This window comes from Balaenoptera ricei, chromosome 8 (genome assembly GCF_028023285.1).
Source record: "Balaenoptera ricei isolate mBalRic1 chromosome 8, mBalRic1.hap2, whole genome shotgun sequence".
Classification (NCBI taxonomy): Eukaryota; Metazoa; Chordata; class Mammalia; order Artiodactyla; family Balaenopteridae; genus Balaenoptera; species Balaenoptera ricei.
In genome coordinates, this window is record NC_082646.1 from 11,803,619 (window position 1) to 11,815,681 (window position 12,063).

The 12,063-nt window shown below is 45.5% G+C and overlaps 1 protein-coding gene across 1 annotated transcript in view; it reads right to left on the reverse strand.

Moving 5' to 3' along the window:
* Nucleotides 1–12,063, reverse strand: part of GRIK4 (glutamate ionotropic receptor kainate type subunit 4) — a 208,170-nt gene that overhangs the window by 30,633 nt on the left and 165,474 nt on the right. Inside the window, exon 13 of the mRNA XM_059929277.1 lies at nucleotides 310–419. Within this exon, the coding sequence (XP_059785260.1) occupies nucleotides 310–419 (110 nt within the window). The remainder of the gene's footprint in view (nucleotides 1–309; nucleotides 420–12,063) is intronic.

The following is a 12,063-nucleotide window of genomic DNA, read 5'->3' on the forward strand; positions in this document are numbered from 1 at the left end:
ACACAAGCTGGCGGGCTGGAGACTGGGGAACGAGAAGGGTAAGAGGCAGGGGCGCAGAAGCACATTTGGACAAGCTCGCCTGTCTTCTTTGTGCATAGTAGGGGATGTGGGCAAAGATGGATGGATGGGCAGTGCCAGGTCAACAGCTGGGCAGAGTGGTTCAGGTCCTGAGTCCCTCTCCCGTCCCTCTGGTTTGGCACCAAGGGCTTCTCAACCCACCCTTCTCCGGCTCCCCACCCCCTCCCATGCAGTTCCCAGAGGTGGACACGAGGTGGCGGTGTGAGGACAGGGAAGGGGAGAGGAGAGTACCGAGCCACTAGGAAGAGGACACAGCTGACGGCCAGATAGGCTAGAAGCATGAAGAGCCAGACGCCAGGAGAAAAAGGGTCCAGGAAGGAGAAATAGCCGGGTCTGCGGCCCTGGAAATGGAAATAAAAACAAGATTCACCGTCTACATTCAGTCAGCATGGCCCTTGGGAAGGGCAGGGCAGGGCAGAGGGGATGGTGACCTGGGTCTGGCCCCAGATTGCATTGCCTTGGGTTATGGGTGATTGGTTTAAATGACACAGGGCTGAAGGTGCAGAGGGGGCTGCTCTGAAACACTTACCCAGCCCTGATCTCAGCAGATGAAATAAAAGAACAGCCGGGGGGCCTCGTTACTTCCTAGGATGAAAGAGGCTCTGTGCTGGGCAAGCAGAACAGCCCTCAGTGCCCCTTATGTGCCGTCCCCACATCCTCCAGGGGCAGTGTGTTTGGGCTCTGAAGCACTTTTGAACTGTTGATGTCTGCGGTGGTGGATGGAGCGCTAGCCCCCCGCTCAGACACTCACCTCTTTCTCATGAGGATGCTAATATGACAGGCATCCTTGGTTTTTTTGTTTGCAGGGTGATCTCACGCACAGTGAGACCTTCTCAAACCGGTGCTGTGAGGCCCAGATTCTTATTTTCATTGTATTAGGGAAGAAATCAAAGCCCAGGGCACTCGAGAGATGTGTCCAAGATTATACGGCTAATCAGTGGAAGAGCTGGGACTCAAATGCACTCTTCCTGACACAAAGCCCAGGGCTCGTACCATGATGCTGTGGGAAAACATGTTTGCCCCCAGCACAGGGACATGCTTGACTAGCGTCATGGGAGCCAAAGGATGGAGCCAGGAACAGAGAGCTGAGGACCAAGCTCCAGGGCATTTTCTGTAGGAAAGTGAGATAGAATGAGAAGGAAGGAGTTCCAGAACCTGCTCCCAGTCTTCAGCTGTGTGGTCTCGGGCAAGTGCACACCCCCCTTCAGCCTCCATTGGAGCTGGACTAGATCAAAGGTGACACCCTGGTGACCTGCAGCCCACAGACAACTTGTTTGTTTACCTGCAGTGCTTACCCATTTTGATTAATTGCCAACATTAAATGATTGGGAGATTTCACATAAAAGTCCAGATTTTTGGCTTAAAAAATGGGTGATCTGGCAACACTGGGCCTAATTCTCAACCAGCTGGAGCTGAGTGGCAGCTGCCCACTCAAGACAGGGCCCCTCTCTGCAGCTCCCCGCGGCTGCCTTGGTCTTGCATCAGGCTTACTTCTTCCATTTACTATGAAACCACTGGACTAGATGCTCCCTAAAGACCATTCTAAATTGAAAATGATATGATTTTATGATTCCAGGAATCTAGGAAGTCCACGGATAGGGCAGAAAATCAGTATTAAGCTCAGGGATTCTACAAACACGTAAACTTTCAAGCTCAAGAGTATATGAGTCATGGCACAACCTACTGTCAATAACTAGGTATGTCACTTTTACACTGGGGTCCCCAGAAACACAAAGGGCAGCTGCCTATGCCAGTACTGATCTCAACCAGCTTTCTGGGCTTTCGTTATCCAAGGACAGCCGGACCATGGAGCCCATGCTGAGAAACTCTAGGTAACAATAGCTCTCCCAATGCAGCATCTAAGGAGCGGGGGAGACAACGCTGCATGGTCCCCTTGTATTCGAACAGCTCCAGTCGTGGGTGATTTTCAACTTCTCTTCTGGTGGGTTTTCCATCCCTTCCGAGCAAGCCAGTAGGCGAATTCCCAAAGCACTTGGGAGTACAGTTTTTACACTCCCATTTGGGGACACAGTCCGGAGGGTACAGAGTGAAGAAGTCAAAGCTTATCCTCTGCCAATGGGGCACCTGTTCTTGGGCCCTTCATCAGTGTGACAGTGACCCCTTGGGTGGTCTGTCTGAAACTGGTTTTCTCTCCCAATAAGGCTGAGACCAGGGAACTGCCCTTTGATACCAATTGCAAGTACTCTGCCTCATGTGCGTTCATGCTTGAGCTGCACAGAACACTCAAGTGATTGACTGGGAAAATAAAACAACTTGAGGGACAAAGCCCAGTAACCAAGGGAACAGGAGAGAAATGGGGAGTAGGCCATTTAAGTATGTCTGGTCCTATCACTATGTAAATTCTGTAACAGGAAGAGGGACTCAAGAGAAGCAGAATGAGAGTCCCCAGTTAGTCATTCTTGTGTCCATCACGGGCTAACCATGTCTTTGTCTTCATCCTAAGAGCCAGTGGCAGACAAAGGAAGACATAGAGTGAGTCCAGAAGGGGGATGAAGGCACTCATGATGCGTATACACCTTCTGCAGCAGAAATCACTAGCATGGGCCACTCCTGGGGTCCTTCTATCCCCCAGAGCTTCTCTGGGCAAACGTACATGAATTCTACGCCTGTCGCTCATGACTATTTCACTCTGTGTCTCCCAGTTGAGAGATATCCAAGAGAAAAAAATCTTTCATTGTAGCTTTCTGAATCTGAAACCCCATTAGATGCTCGATGTCAGAAATCTATACCTGATTATATCACAATGAGTGAAACTGAGGAAAATGACAGCACTATTTAAAGCTGCCATATTTGGTTATGGGTGATAAGAAATGATGCACAGCCATGGGAAAAATTCCTGCAGACTCAAGTTATAAAACATAGAACATCACACAAACAAGGATCAAGACATAAACAGAGCTCCGTTGGAAACATATCAGTCACGTTGGCAAGGCAACATCTGATTCCACTTGTGATTGACTGACGCCAACCAGAAGAGCAAGGAATGGTCAGTCATTTGAGATTTGGGTCTGGGCTCGCGCAGCCTAGGCTTGGGCTGAGCCCAAGCTGTTTTTATGATGCCAAAGAGAAGTATGTTACTTGTAAGGCTCTGAACGCCTACCTTTTTTTTTTTTTTTTTCTATGCAGATGCTTTTGATTGCTTCCTTCCCCAAAGACATCTGAGTACTGGTGCTTGGGGTAAATCAGGTGTCACATGCCACAGGCATTTCTTCCTAGTAATAGATTTTCCTTAACCCAAAGGATATATGATGGTGATGCTTTTCTTCTGAAGAACTCAAAATGCTTCACTACGTTCTCTTGATTTCAGTACCCAGTTCTCCATATTGACAGATGGAAGAACTGCGACCCACGGAGATGAAGTGCCTTGCTCAAATCACTGGTGATGGCTTCAATTTCTCTGGTGCTCGTTCGTCAAACTGTGCCATAGGGATGCCATGCTCTCCTTCTTTCAAATGGCAGCTGTACCACGTCTCCCTCTCCTTTTTATCTTTGCAATTTGCTCCAATAAACTCCTTAATTAATCCCACGCCTTCTACCCAATACCAACAGAATCCCGACCTACTCAGTCTCACCCCCTTAAAGTACTCTAAACATCATTTATTTGTACCCATCATCATTTATGGTGACTCTGTTGCATTTATAGGCATTTGTACTGACTTATACATGTCTCTGTTGACTACAAGTTGGGCTGGTTCCTTCTGGTGAATACAACCACTTTGAAGGTAGATAACTGGTTATATATAGTCTATGCCCCAAATGTCTACGACAGATCAAGTCCTGCAGATGGGGTGGAAAATTAGATGGCACCAAAATGAAAACTGGTTCCTTGACTTTTGTACTGTGCTTCAGACTGACCACATCAGAGACAGCATCATTGATGCCATCTGATGGTGAAAGAGACTGGGCTGGTCACCAAATGGTCACAATCCCTGCATGGTGAGGCCCTGTGAATGTTTGGAGCTGTGCATGGAGCTATGAAGTGGTACTAATCTCCCCTTGCCCGTTGAAAATTCCTCTTATCCATAAAGAAAATCTGTGAACTCACTGATACTTCATTCTCTATGTACTCGAAGAAATGACATTATAGTAAGGAAGTAATTGCTTTCCCAGAGTCTGGAGCCAAATGCATAAGGACACCAGAGCCACGTAATTCAGGGCAGGCAGTGAATTAAAACACAGACTCTGGAGTCAGCCTGCCCAGGACTGAATCCTGGTTGTACCACGTACAATTATGTGTCCCTGTGCAAGTTACTTAACCTCTCTGGGTCTCCATTTCCTCTTTTGTAACATGGGGGTAGTAATAAAACCTACCTCCTGGGTTGTTTTAACACACAGTAAGTGCTATATAAGTGTTTGCTCCCCCTCTGCCTAATGGTAGCCATGAGTGAAGGGGGTGCAGGGAGATGGTATATGACAAAAGAGGGAACTTCCTTTTATATTGACTCTCCCTCAATGGACAAGAAATACTATTTTGTGTCCTATAGGAGCACATGCTAAAGATGCTTGGAGGGAGAATGCCATCTGGCCACAGTCGCTTTCCATAACTCCTGGAGTTTCTATGGGTTATAATACATGAGTCATAAGGGTTCCCCCAGGGCTCTCCAGGGAAGCGATTAGGGTAATACCAGGCTCTCTTCTGGAAGGCTGGCCCTTAGAAGCCAGTGATTGCAATCTTTGGAACTCAGTTCCACCTCAGCCTTCCCCAAAAAGTCAAGACAGAGTGGCTCAGGTGTGCAGCAGGTTCTCCTGTGTCTGTGTAAGGGCTGTGTACCCTCATCACCATTTCCTACACACAAACCAGTGATATCAACTCTCTTCCTTCCCTGAATCCGCTCCCTCTCCAGCAGAGCCAATGACAAAGGCTCATCCTGTCCCCCATGTAGTTTTGCCAGTCTTTAGAACTAAATGGCCATTCGTAGAGAGGTTTCTTTCCACTCCCCATTGTCATCAATAGTCAATAAAACACTCTTTAGGGCTAAAGAAAGAGATAAGAGAGACGGTCTCCATGACTCTTTCTGGAAGCAGTAGAAGGAGGAGATTTCTTCTTGGCCCGTGCGGGGAACCCATGGATAACCTCCCTCAGTGTGTCTGCAGTGGATTGTCTTGATGATATTTTGGTTTAGCACGCACTTCTCACATCTGACTCCAAGAGTAAAAAAGAAGTAAGCAATTAATTCCTCTTCACTTAAAACACCCAGATGGGTTTGTTGCCTGTATAACCCAGATGCTGGCATATCTATTTTCACTTTGCTGATTGGAAATCTGGCATGAGAAGACCTAAGTTCTAAACCTGGCCCTGACCTTGACTTGCTGAGTGATCCTAGGTGAGCCACTCAGCTTCTCTGGTGCTATTTTCTTCTTCCAGAAAATGGGACACCACAATCAACATGAAGGGGGGGATGTGAGAACTACTAAAGTAATGTTGATAAAATCCTTGAACTTCTTGAGAGAGGAGCACTCAATAAATAACCAATATGAACATGATTATACATTCAGGGAACCATATTTCCATTATATGGGCTATCATGTTACTTAGCTTTAAGGAATAGAACTTTATTCATTTTCTGTTTTCTTATAACAGAGTATTAAGCAGTATTAGAAATGATTCGCTGGTTTACTTAGCTTTGTTCTCCATTTTCCTAGACAGTCTTTCTGAGATGAAACAGACCTTCTTGAAAAACAACTAATACATCCAGCAAAAATGCCAGGCATTAATTTAATGTTGACATTTATTTCTTGCTCACTTTTTAATCACTGTCTGCTTTTTTTCTGTCTGTTTTTTGTTTGTTTGTTTGTTTTTACTTTTGTTTAGAGAGAAGACTCTAGCCAAGAGTTAAGAAGAGAAAAAGAACAGAGTGTGAAACTTTCACATTTGCTATTCAAAGGTGGAGCAGGACATTGGAGGGGAAAATAGTAAATTCACATTTTCAAGGGAGCCTTAGATGTTCTGGCTGGCTTAGGACACTATATGGAATCATAGATAGTATCCTCTGATTAGAAGGGATCTTGAAAGATCACCTAACACATGACCTTGACACAGAGAAATATACCTACTGTACCGTAGCGTAGAGATAGATAATTGGAAATGTATGGACTTGGAGATCGAAAACCTGGGTTCCATGCCACCCCACCATTGCACTCTCTTTCCTCTTTCCACTGCACCACTAGCCACGACTGGCCTCAGAATCCTTCTGTGCAAAATAGGAATCCTACTACCTGCCTCGGGGGATTGCTGTACTAAACCGGAGACTGTACGTGAAAGTGCTTCATGAATAAAGAGGTGCCAGATGATGTTAGTCAACATACAAATATCCTGGACAGACACCCAACCTCCTTGAATATATTGACACTGAATTTTCTAAACTTGATTATCATTTGGGGGCTATATGTGCCAATGTCAAATCCCAGGTTGGTTTCTGGCACGCTCTGATAAGGCTTTGCTTCAGCAGTCAGTGTGTGCTTGAGGCATACAAACTTACTTTAATATTAATCTGAGCAAAAACATCATTAGGGAAATTGCTGCTGCAGAAAAAAAGAGAGAGAGAAAACTACATGATATACTCTAATATCAAATGTGAATGGTTTTGTTTTTCTATGCTCTTTTCTCTTCCATTCACAGATATTTGGGAGCTTATAGTATGCATCAATTCTATAGAACGCTGGACTGCAAAATGCATCAATTCTATAAAACCCTGAACTGCAAAATGCCCTTGGGGTTACATTGCTATGCTAAATACTGAACTTCTCAATAAGAAGAAATGAGCTAATATGCCAAGGAAATCAAGAGAGTCTTGAACTTCAGATGTCCAGTCGTTTGACTCCTATCTTTGCAGTACCAGGGGACACCCCAGATTCTAAAGGCTGAATCCTCCATGTATGGCCTGGAAGCTCATCTGGCCCCAGCCAGGGGTTCCCATGCCTTCTCAGGTCGGTGCTATGCTGTCTGTGGTATGTGCAGGCATCAGGGAGGGAGGGAGCCATGGGTTCAGGTGGCCGCCACGACCAGGCCTGAGCACAAGATGGGTCTGAGCTGCCCCAACATCTGCCTACCCTCGCTTTTTGTTCTCAAGGCCAATAGGGTAAAGGCCAGAAAGTAGAAAGAAATCCAATTGGGTCACTCATCCTGCTGCCTGGAATACTGGGTCTCCTGGCAGAAGCCAGGCTCCTGGGGGTCAGTGCTGCTCGACCGTGAGCCCCCAAGGGAAGTGGTGGTCACTGCCTGCAGAATCACAGGTCCCTCCCTCCCTCCCCCCTTCCTTTCTTCCCTCTGTACTTATCAAGTAAATATCGCATGTTTAGGATGAGACATTTTCCATACCAAAAATCATATCATAAAAATTTATGGTCTAATACCATACAATATCAATTATATGTGGAATCTAAAATGTGACACAAATGGACTTACCGACAAAACAGAAACAGACTCACAGACATAGAGAACAGATTTCTGGTTGCCAAGGGGAGGGGGGGGCGGGGGAGGGTTGGATTGGGAGCTTGGGGTTAGCAGATGCAAACTATTATATATAGAATCGATCAACAACAAAGTCCTACTGTATAGCACAGGGAACTATATTCAGTATCCTGTAATAAACCATAATGGAAAAGAATATGAAAAAGAATATATATGTACATATGCATAACTGAATCACTTTGCTGTACACCAGAAACTAACACAACATTGTAAATCAACTATAGTTGAATTTAAAAAAATGTATGGTCTGGTAAGAGGGTACCTTCTCCCCAGTGTATCTCCCACTAGGATCTACTTAGGGAGAGAGAGATAAACAAAGAGTAATATAACGCAGCATATAAATGTTGTTATAGAGGTACAGGCAGAGGGCAGCAGCTCAGAGAAAGAAGCAATCAGCTCCATCTAGGGGAGTCACATTTGACACGTGCCATTTGAGCTGGGTATTAAAGGCCAGGGAAGACCTTGTTAGACAGTTGAGGGACAAGAAGATGAGCATGAATCTAGATAAGAAGACAGGAAGAGGCTGACATGATGGGCAAAGGAGTGAGCAGTACAGGATGAAGGTGCCTGCAGCAAAGAGATGGAAGTGGAACAGGAGAGATCGGCTTTTATTCTCCATGCTAAGAAGGTTGGACTTTTCCTCGCAAGTGATGTGCAGCCAGTGAATGATTCTAAGTCGGAAGCTGATATGATTACATTTGTGAAAAAAATACAAATAAATAAATAAAATAAAACAACTCTCAGGCTGCAGGATGGATTGAGGACAGATGACAGTGGGGAGAAATTCACATACATTTATGAAATGTAATAACTGGGGGAAGGGATAAATTAGGAATTTGGGATTAATAGATACACACTACTATATAAAAAATAGATGAATAACAAGGACCTACTGTATAGCACAAGGAACTATATTCACCATCTCAACTATATTCAATTACATATATAATTGAATCACTTTGCTGTACACCTGAAACATTATAAACCGACTACACTTCCATAAAAAATGTAATAACTACCACTTTATTGTGCACACGTCAGGCGCTGTTGTAAGTGCATTACATATGTATCCTCATTAAATGCGCATGACAACCCATGTTTACAGATGAGTGAGCTGAGACACATGGCCCTGCAGCCAGTGAGTGTCAGATCTGGGAATAAACCCATGCAGTCTGGCTCCAGAGTCCATGATTTTCACTCCACTGCTTCTTGGTGAGTGCTTACAATAACAGTGGCCCTTTGATGGGGATACAGTAATGGATAAGAAACACCTGCCCTCAAGGAGGATACAGGCCACCGGAATGGCAGCAGTTGAGGTTAGAGATGAGGAGAGCCTGAACCAAGGCAGATTAAGCGGAGACAGAGAGTATATCTGAGGACTATTTAGGACGTGAGCGGACCAACTGACCATGTGAGGAAAGAGGAGTGATGGACAGCTCAGGTGGCTGGATGGAGATGGCGTTACCTGAGATGGGGCAGAGGAGGGGAGGGAGGAATATACCGAATGAAGTTCGTGTCACTGTTTTTGAGGTGCCTCTGAGATATCCAGGTGGGGACGTCTTAGTAATGTGTTTAAAATATGCTTCTGGAATTTAGGGGAGCAGTCAGGGTTAGATTTATAGATTTGGGAAAGGGTGAGATTATCCAGGCAGAGAGTTGGGAGAGTGAGAATAGAAAAGGGCCACGGACATTTAAGAGGCAAACAGAGACAGAGAGAGAGAGAGAGAGAGAGGAAGCAACGGAAATGGTGGAAGAGGCAATAATCAGAGAGGCAGGAGGAAGAGCGGGAGAAAATGGTGACTTGGATGCTAGGAACAGAGAGAGTTTTAATAAGCGAGAGGGATGGACAGTAACAAATGCCAAAGCCAGAATCCTTAGTCAGCCTCTGAGTGGCAGGGAGTAGAGGTCAAAAGAGCAAAACATTCTTCTGATTTTGGCCCTGGAGATGCCTGGGCAAAAACAGATTATGCCCCAAGGTTGGGAGGAAGGGAAATATCCCATAATCAACTTGTGATGATCCACATTCATGAAAGAACCTAGATAATCTGAGATTGCTGGAAATTCACAAATTATTTCTGGTTATCTTTAGGCTTCAGAGACATACCTGCCACCACTTGTTATCTTGGAAGGTTTTGAAGAATTTCTAACTAGGCATTTATACTTTGTGTTAATTATTTTTACTTTTGCACACAGGTTTGATTATCACCAGATGCTCACTTTTCAGTAACAATCACTCCTGACTCAGGTGACCTGAGACATAGAGCTAAGAGATTCTAGGTCATTATAGATTATAAATGAAATTAAATGAACCATATTTTTGCTCACAGAGAACTATCAATCAGAGACAATTCACAAAATAATAAACACCCAGCATTCAACTTCAATTTCATCAACTAAACACTATTGTATCAGAGAGAGTTTCTCTGTGTAGTTTTAGATTTTGGCGTTCATGGTGAACTCTGCCGGGCTACCCTTTGGTATTAGCTGTTCCTGCTGATGCCTCTTTTGTTTCAGATTCTGTGAAGTTCATCTCAGACTTGTTCTCACTGGATCTCCCCTGATTTAATCGATTCAGGATTGTTCTCTCCCCAGCTCACCCTTTGGTACTTTCTAAGCATTCTGCCTCATACACAGAATGCACTCAATAAATATTTGTTGAATAAATGCATAAACTGTCAGTTCTGCTTAGTGTGAGCTGCCCACGCCAGCACTCAATTTTTACTCAGCTTGGCCCCCTGTTAGAAATCAGATCTGAGCAGCCGTGTGGCACACTAGTGTCTCAGTAAGGAGGTGGGGAGAGGGGAGGAATGCTGACCAGAGAGGGGAGCTGTGTGGGTTAGGTTCTCCAGAGAGACAGAGAGAACCAGGAGGGGGGGTATGTGCGTGTGTGCGTGTGCGTGTGTGTGTGTGTGTGTATGTAAAGAGAGTTATTTCAAGGAATTGGCTCATGTGATTGTAGGAGCTGGTAGGTCCCAAATCTGTAGGGCAGGAAACTCAGACAAGATTTCTACGTGATAGTCTTGATACAGAATTCCTTTTGCTTTGGGAAACCCATTTTTATTCTCAAGGTCTTTTAACTGATTGGATGAGGACCACCCATATTATCAAGGGTCATCTCCTTTCCTTAACATCAGCTGATTGTAGATGCTAATCGCATCTACAAAATACCCTCACAGTATCATCTAGACTAGGGGCTGACCAAACATCTGGGCATTAGAGCCTCGCTGAGCTGACACATAAAACTTCACATCCCAGAACTAATGCAGGGGAGCTCATACAATTATAGGTTTGCAGGTGGTAGGAAACATTTGGCCAATGATCCAATTAAGATTGCCCAGAGGATCGGAGAATTGGAGTTTGGTTCTGGCCAGAGTTGATATTCAGGACAATCGTGTCCTGGGTGGTTGACGGTAGCCTAGCAACAGATGTTCCCAGTGGGTGGAAACACTTGGGATGGCGTGCCTTCACCCATGTGGTTCCTCTTGGCCCATCGGGTCACGAGTGGAGCTCTAGCGCCGTTGGCCTTAATCAAGAAATCAAGGCCAGAGCCTTGTCACGTGGTCTGGCCACAGCAGAAAGGCTGTGTGTCTCCACTTCTTTTGGATCCTCCCTCAAGGCTCAGTTGGGTGGGGGGACACAGTGGGGCAGGCTCAAGAAACAGCACTGGCTGGAAAGCTGCCTCGGGGGTACCAATAGACGTAATGATGACAAGAACGTTGTCCCAAGAGTCAGGAGACCTGGATTCCAGGCCCAGCTCCAGAGGTGACCTTGGTCTCCTCATGTGTAAGATGGGAATTATAACATCTTCCTTCTTTCCTCAAAGAACAGCCCTGAGGACCAACTGAGAACAGGGGCACAGAGAGCCTCACTTACAAGTTATGCACAAGTTATGCACAGGTCACACAAGGCGGGTGGCTTCCTGGTGTCACAGAGAGAGCACAGGCTCTCACCACACCATCCTGGGTTTGAACTCTGCTCTTACATTAAGTGGTGCGTGGGCTTGGCCATGTTTTTAGAACTGATTGCCACTGTTTCCTCATTTCTAAAATAAGAACAAGTCGACTGTATTCATTCACGAGGGCTGCCATAACAGGGTACCACCGACTGGGGGGCTTAACACAATGGAAATGTATTGTCTCACAGCTCTGGAGCCTAGAAGTTCAAAATCAAGGTGTCAAGGACCATGCTCTCTCTGAAGGCTTTACGGGAGGGTCCTTCTTTGTCTTCTTCGAGCTTCTGGTGGCAGCTGGCAATCCGTGGCGTCTCTTGGCTTGTAGATGCATCACTCCAGTCTGCCTCCAAATTCACAAGGTCTTCTCCCCCGTATGCCTATGTCCAAATTTCCCACTTTTTATAACGACACCAGTCATTGGATTAGCCCTGCCCCGTTCCAGTATGACCTCACCTTAACTTGATTCTATCTGCAAAGACGCTGTTTCCAAATAAGGTCACATTCACAGGGCTGGGGGGGTGGTTAACACTTCAACACAGCT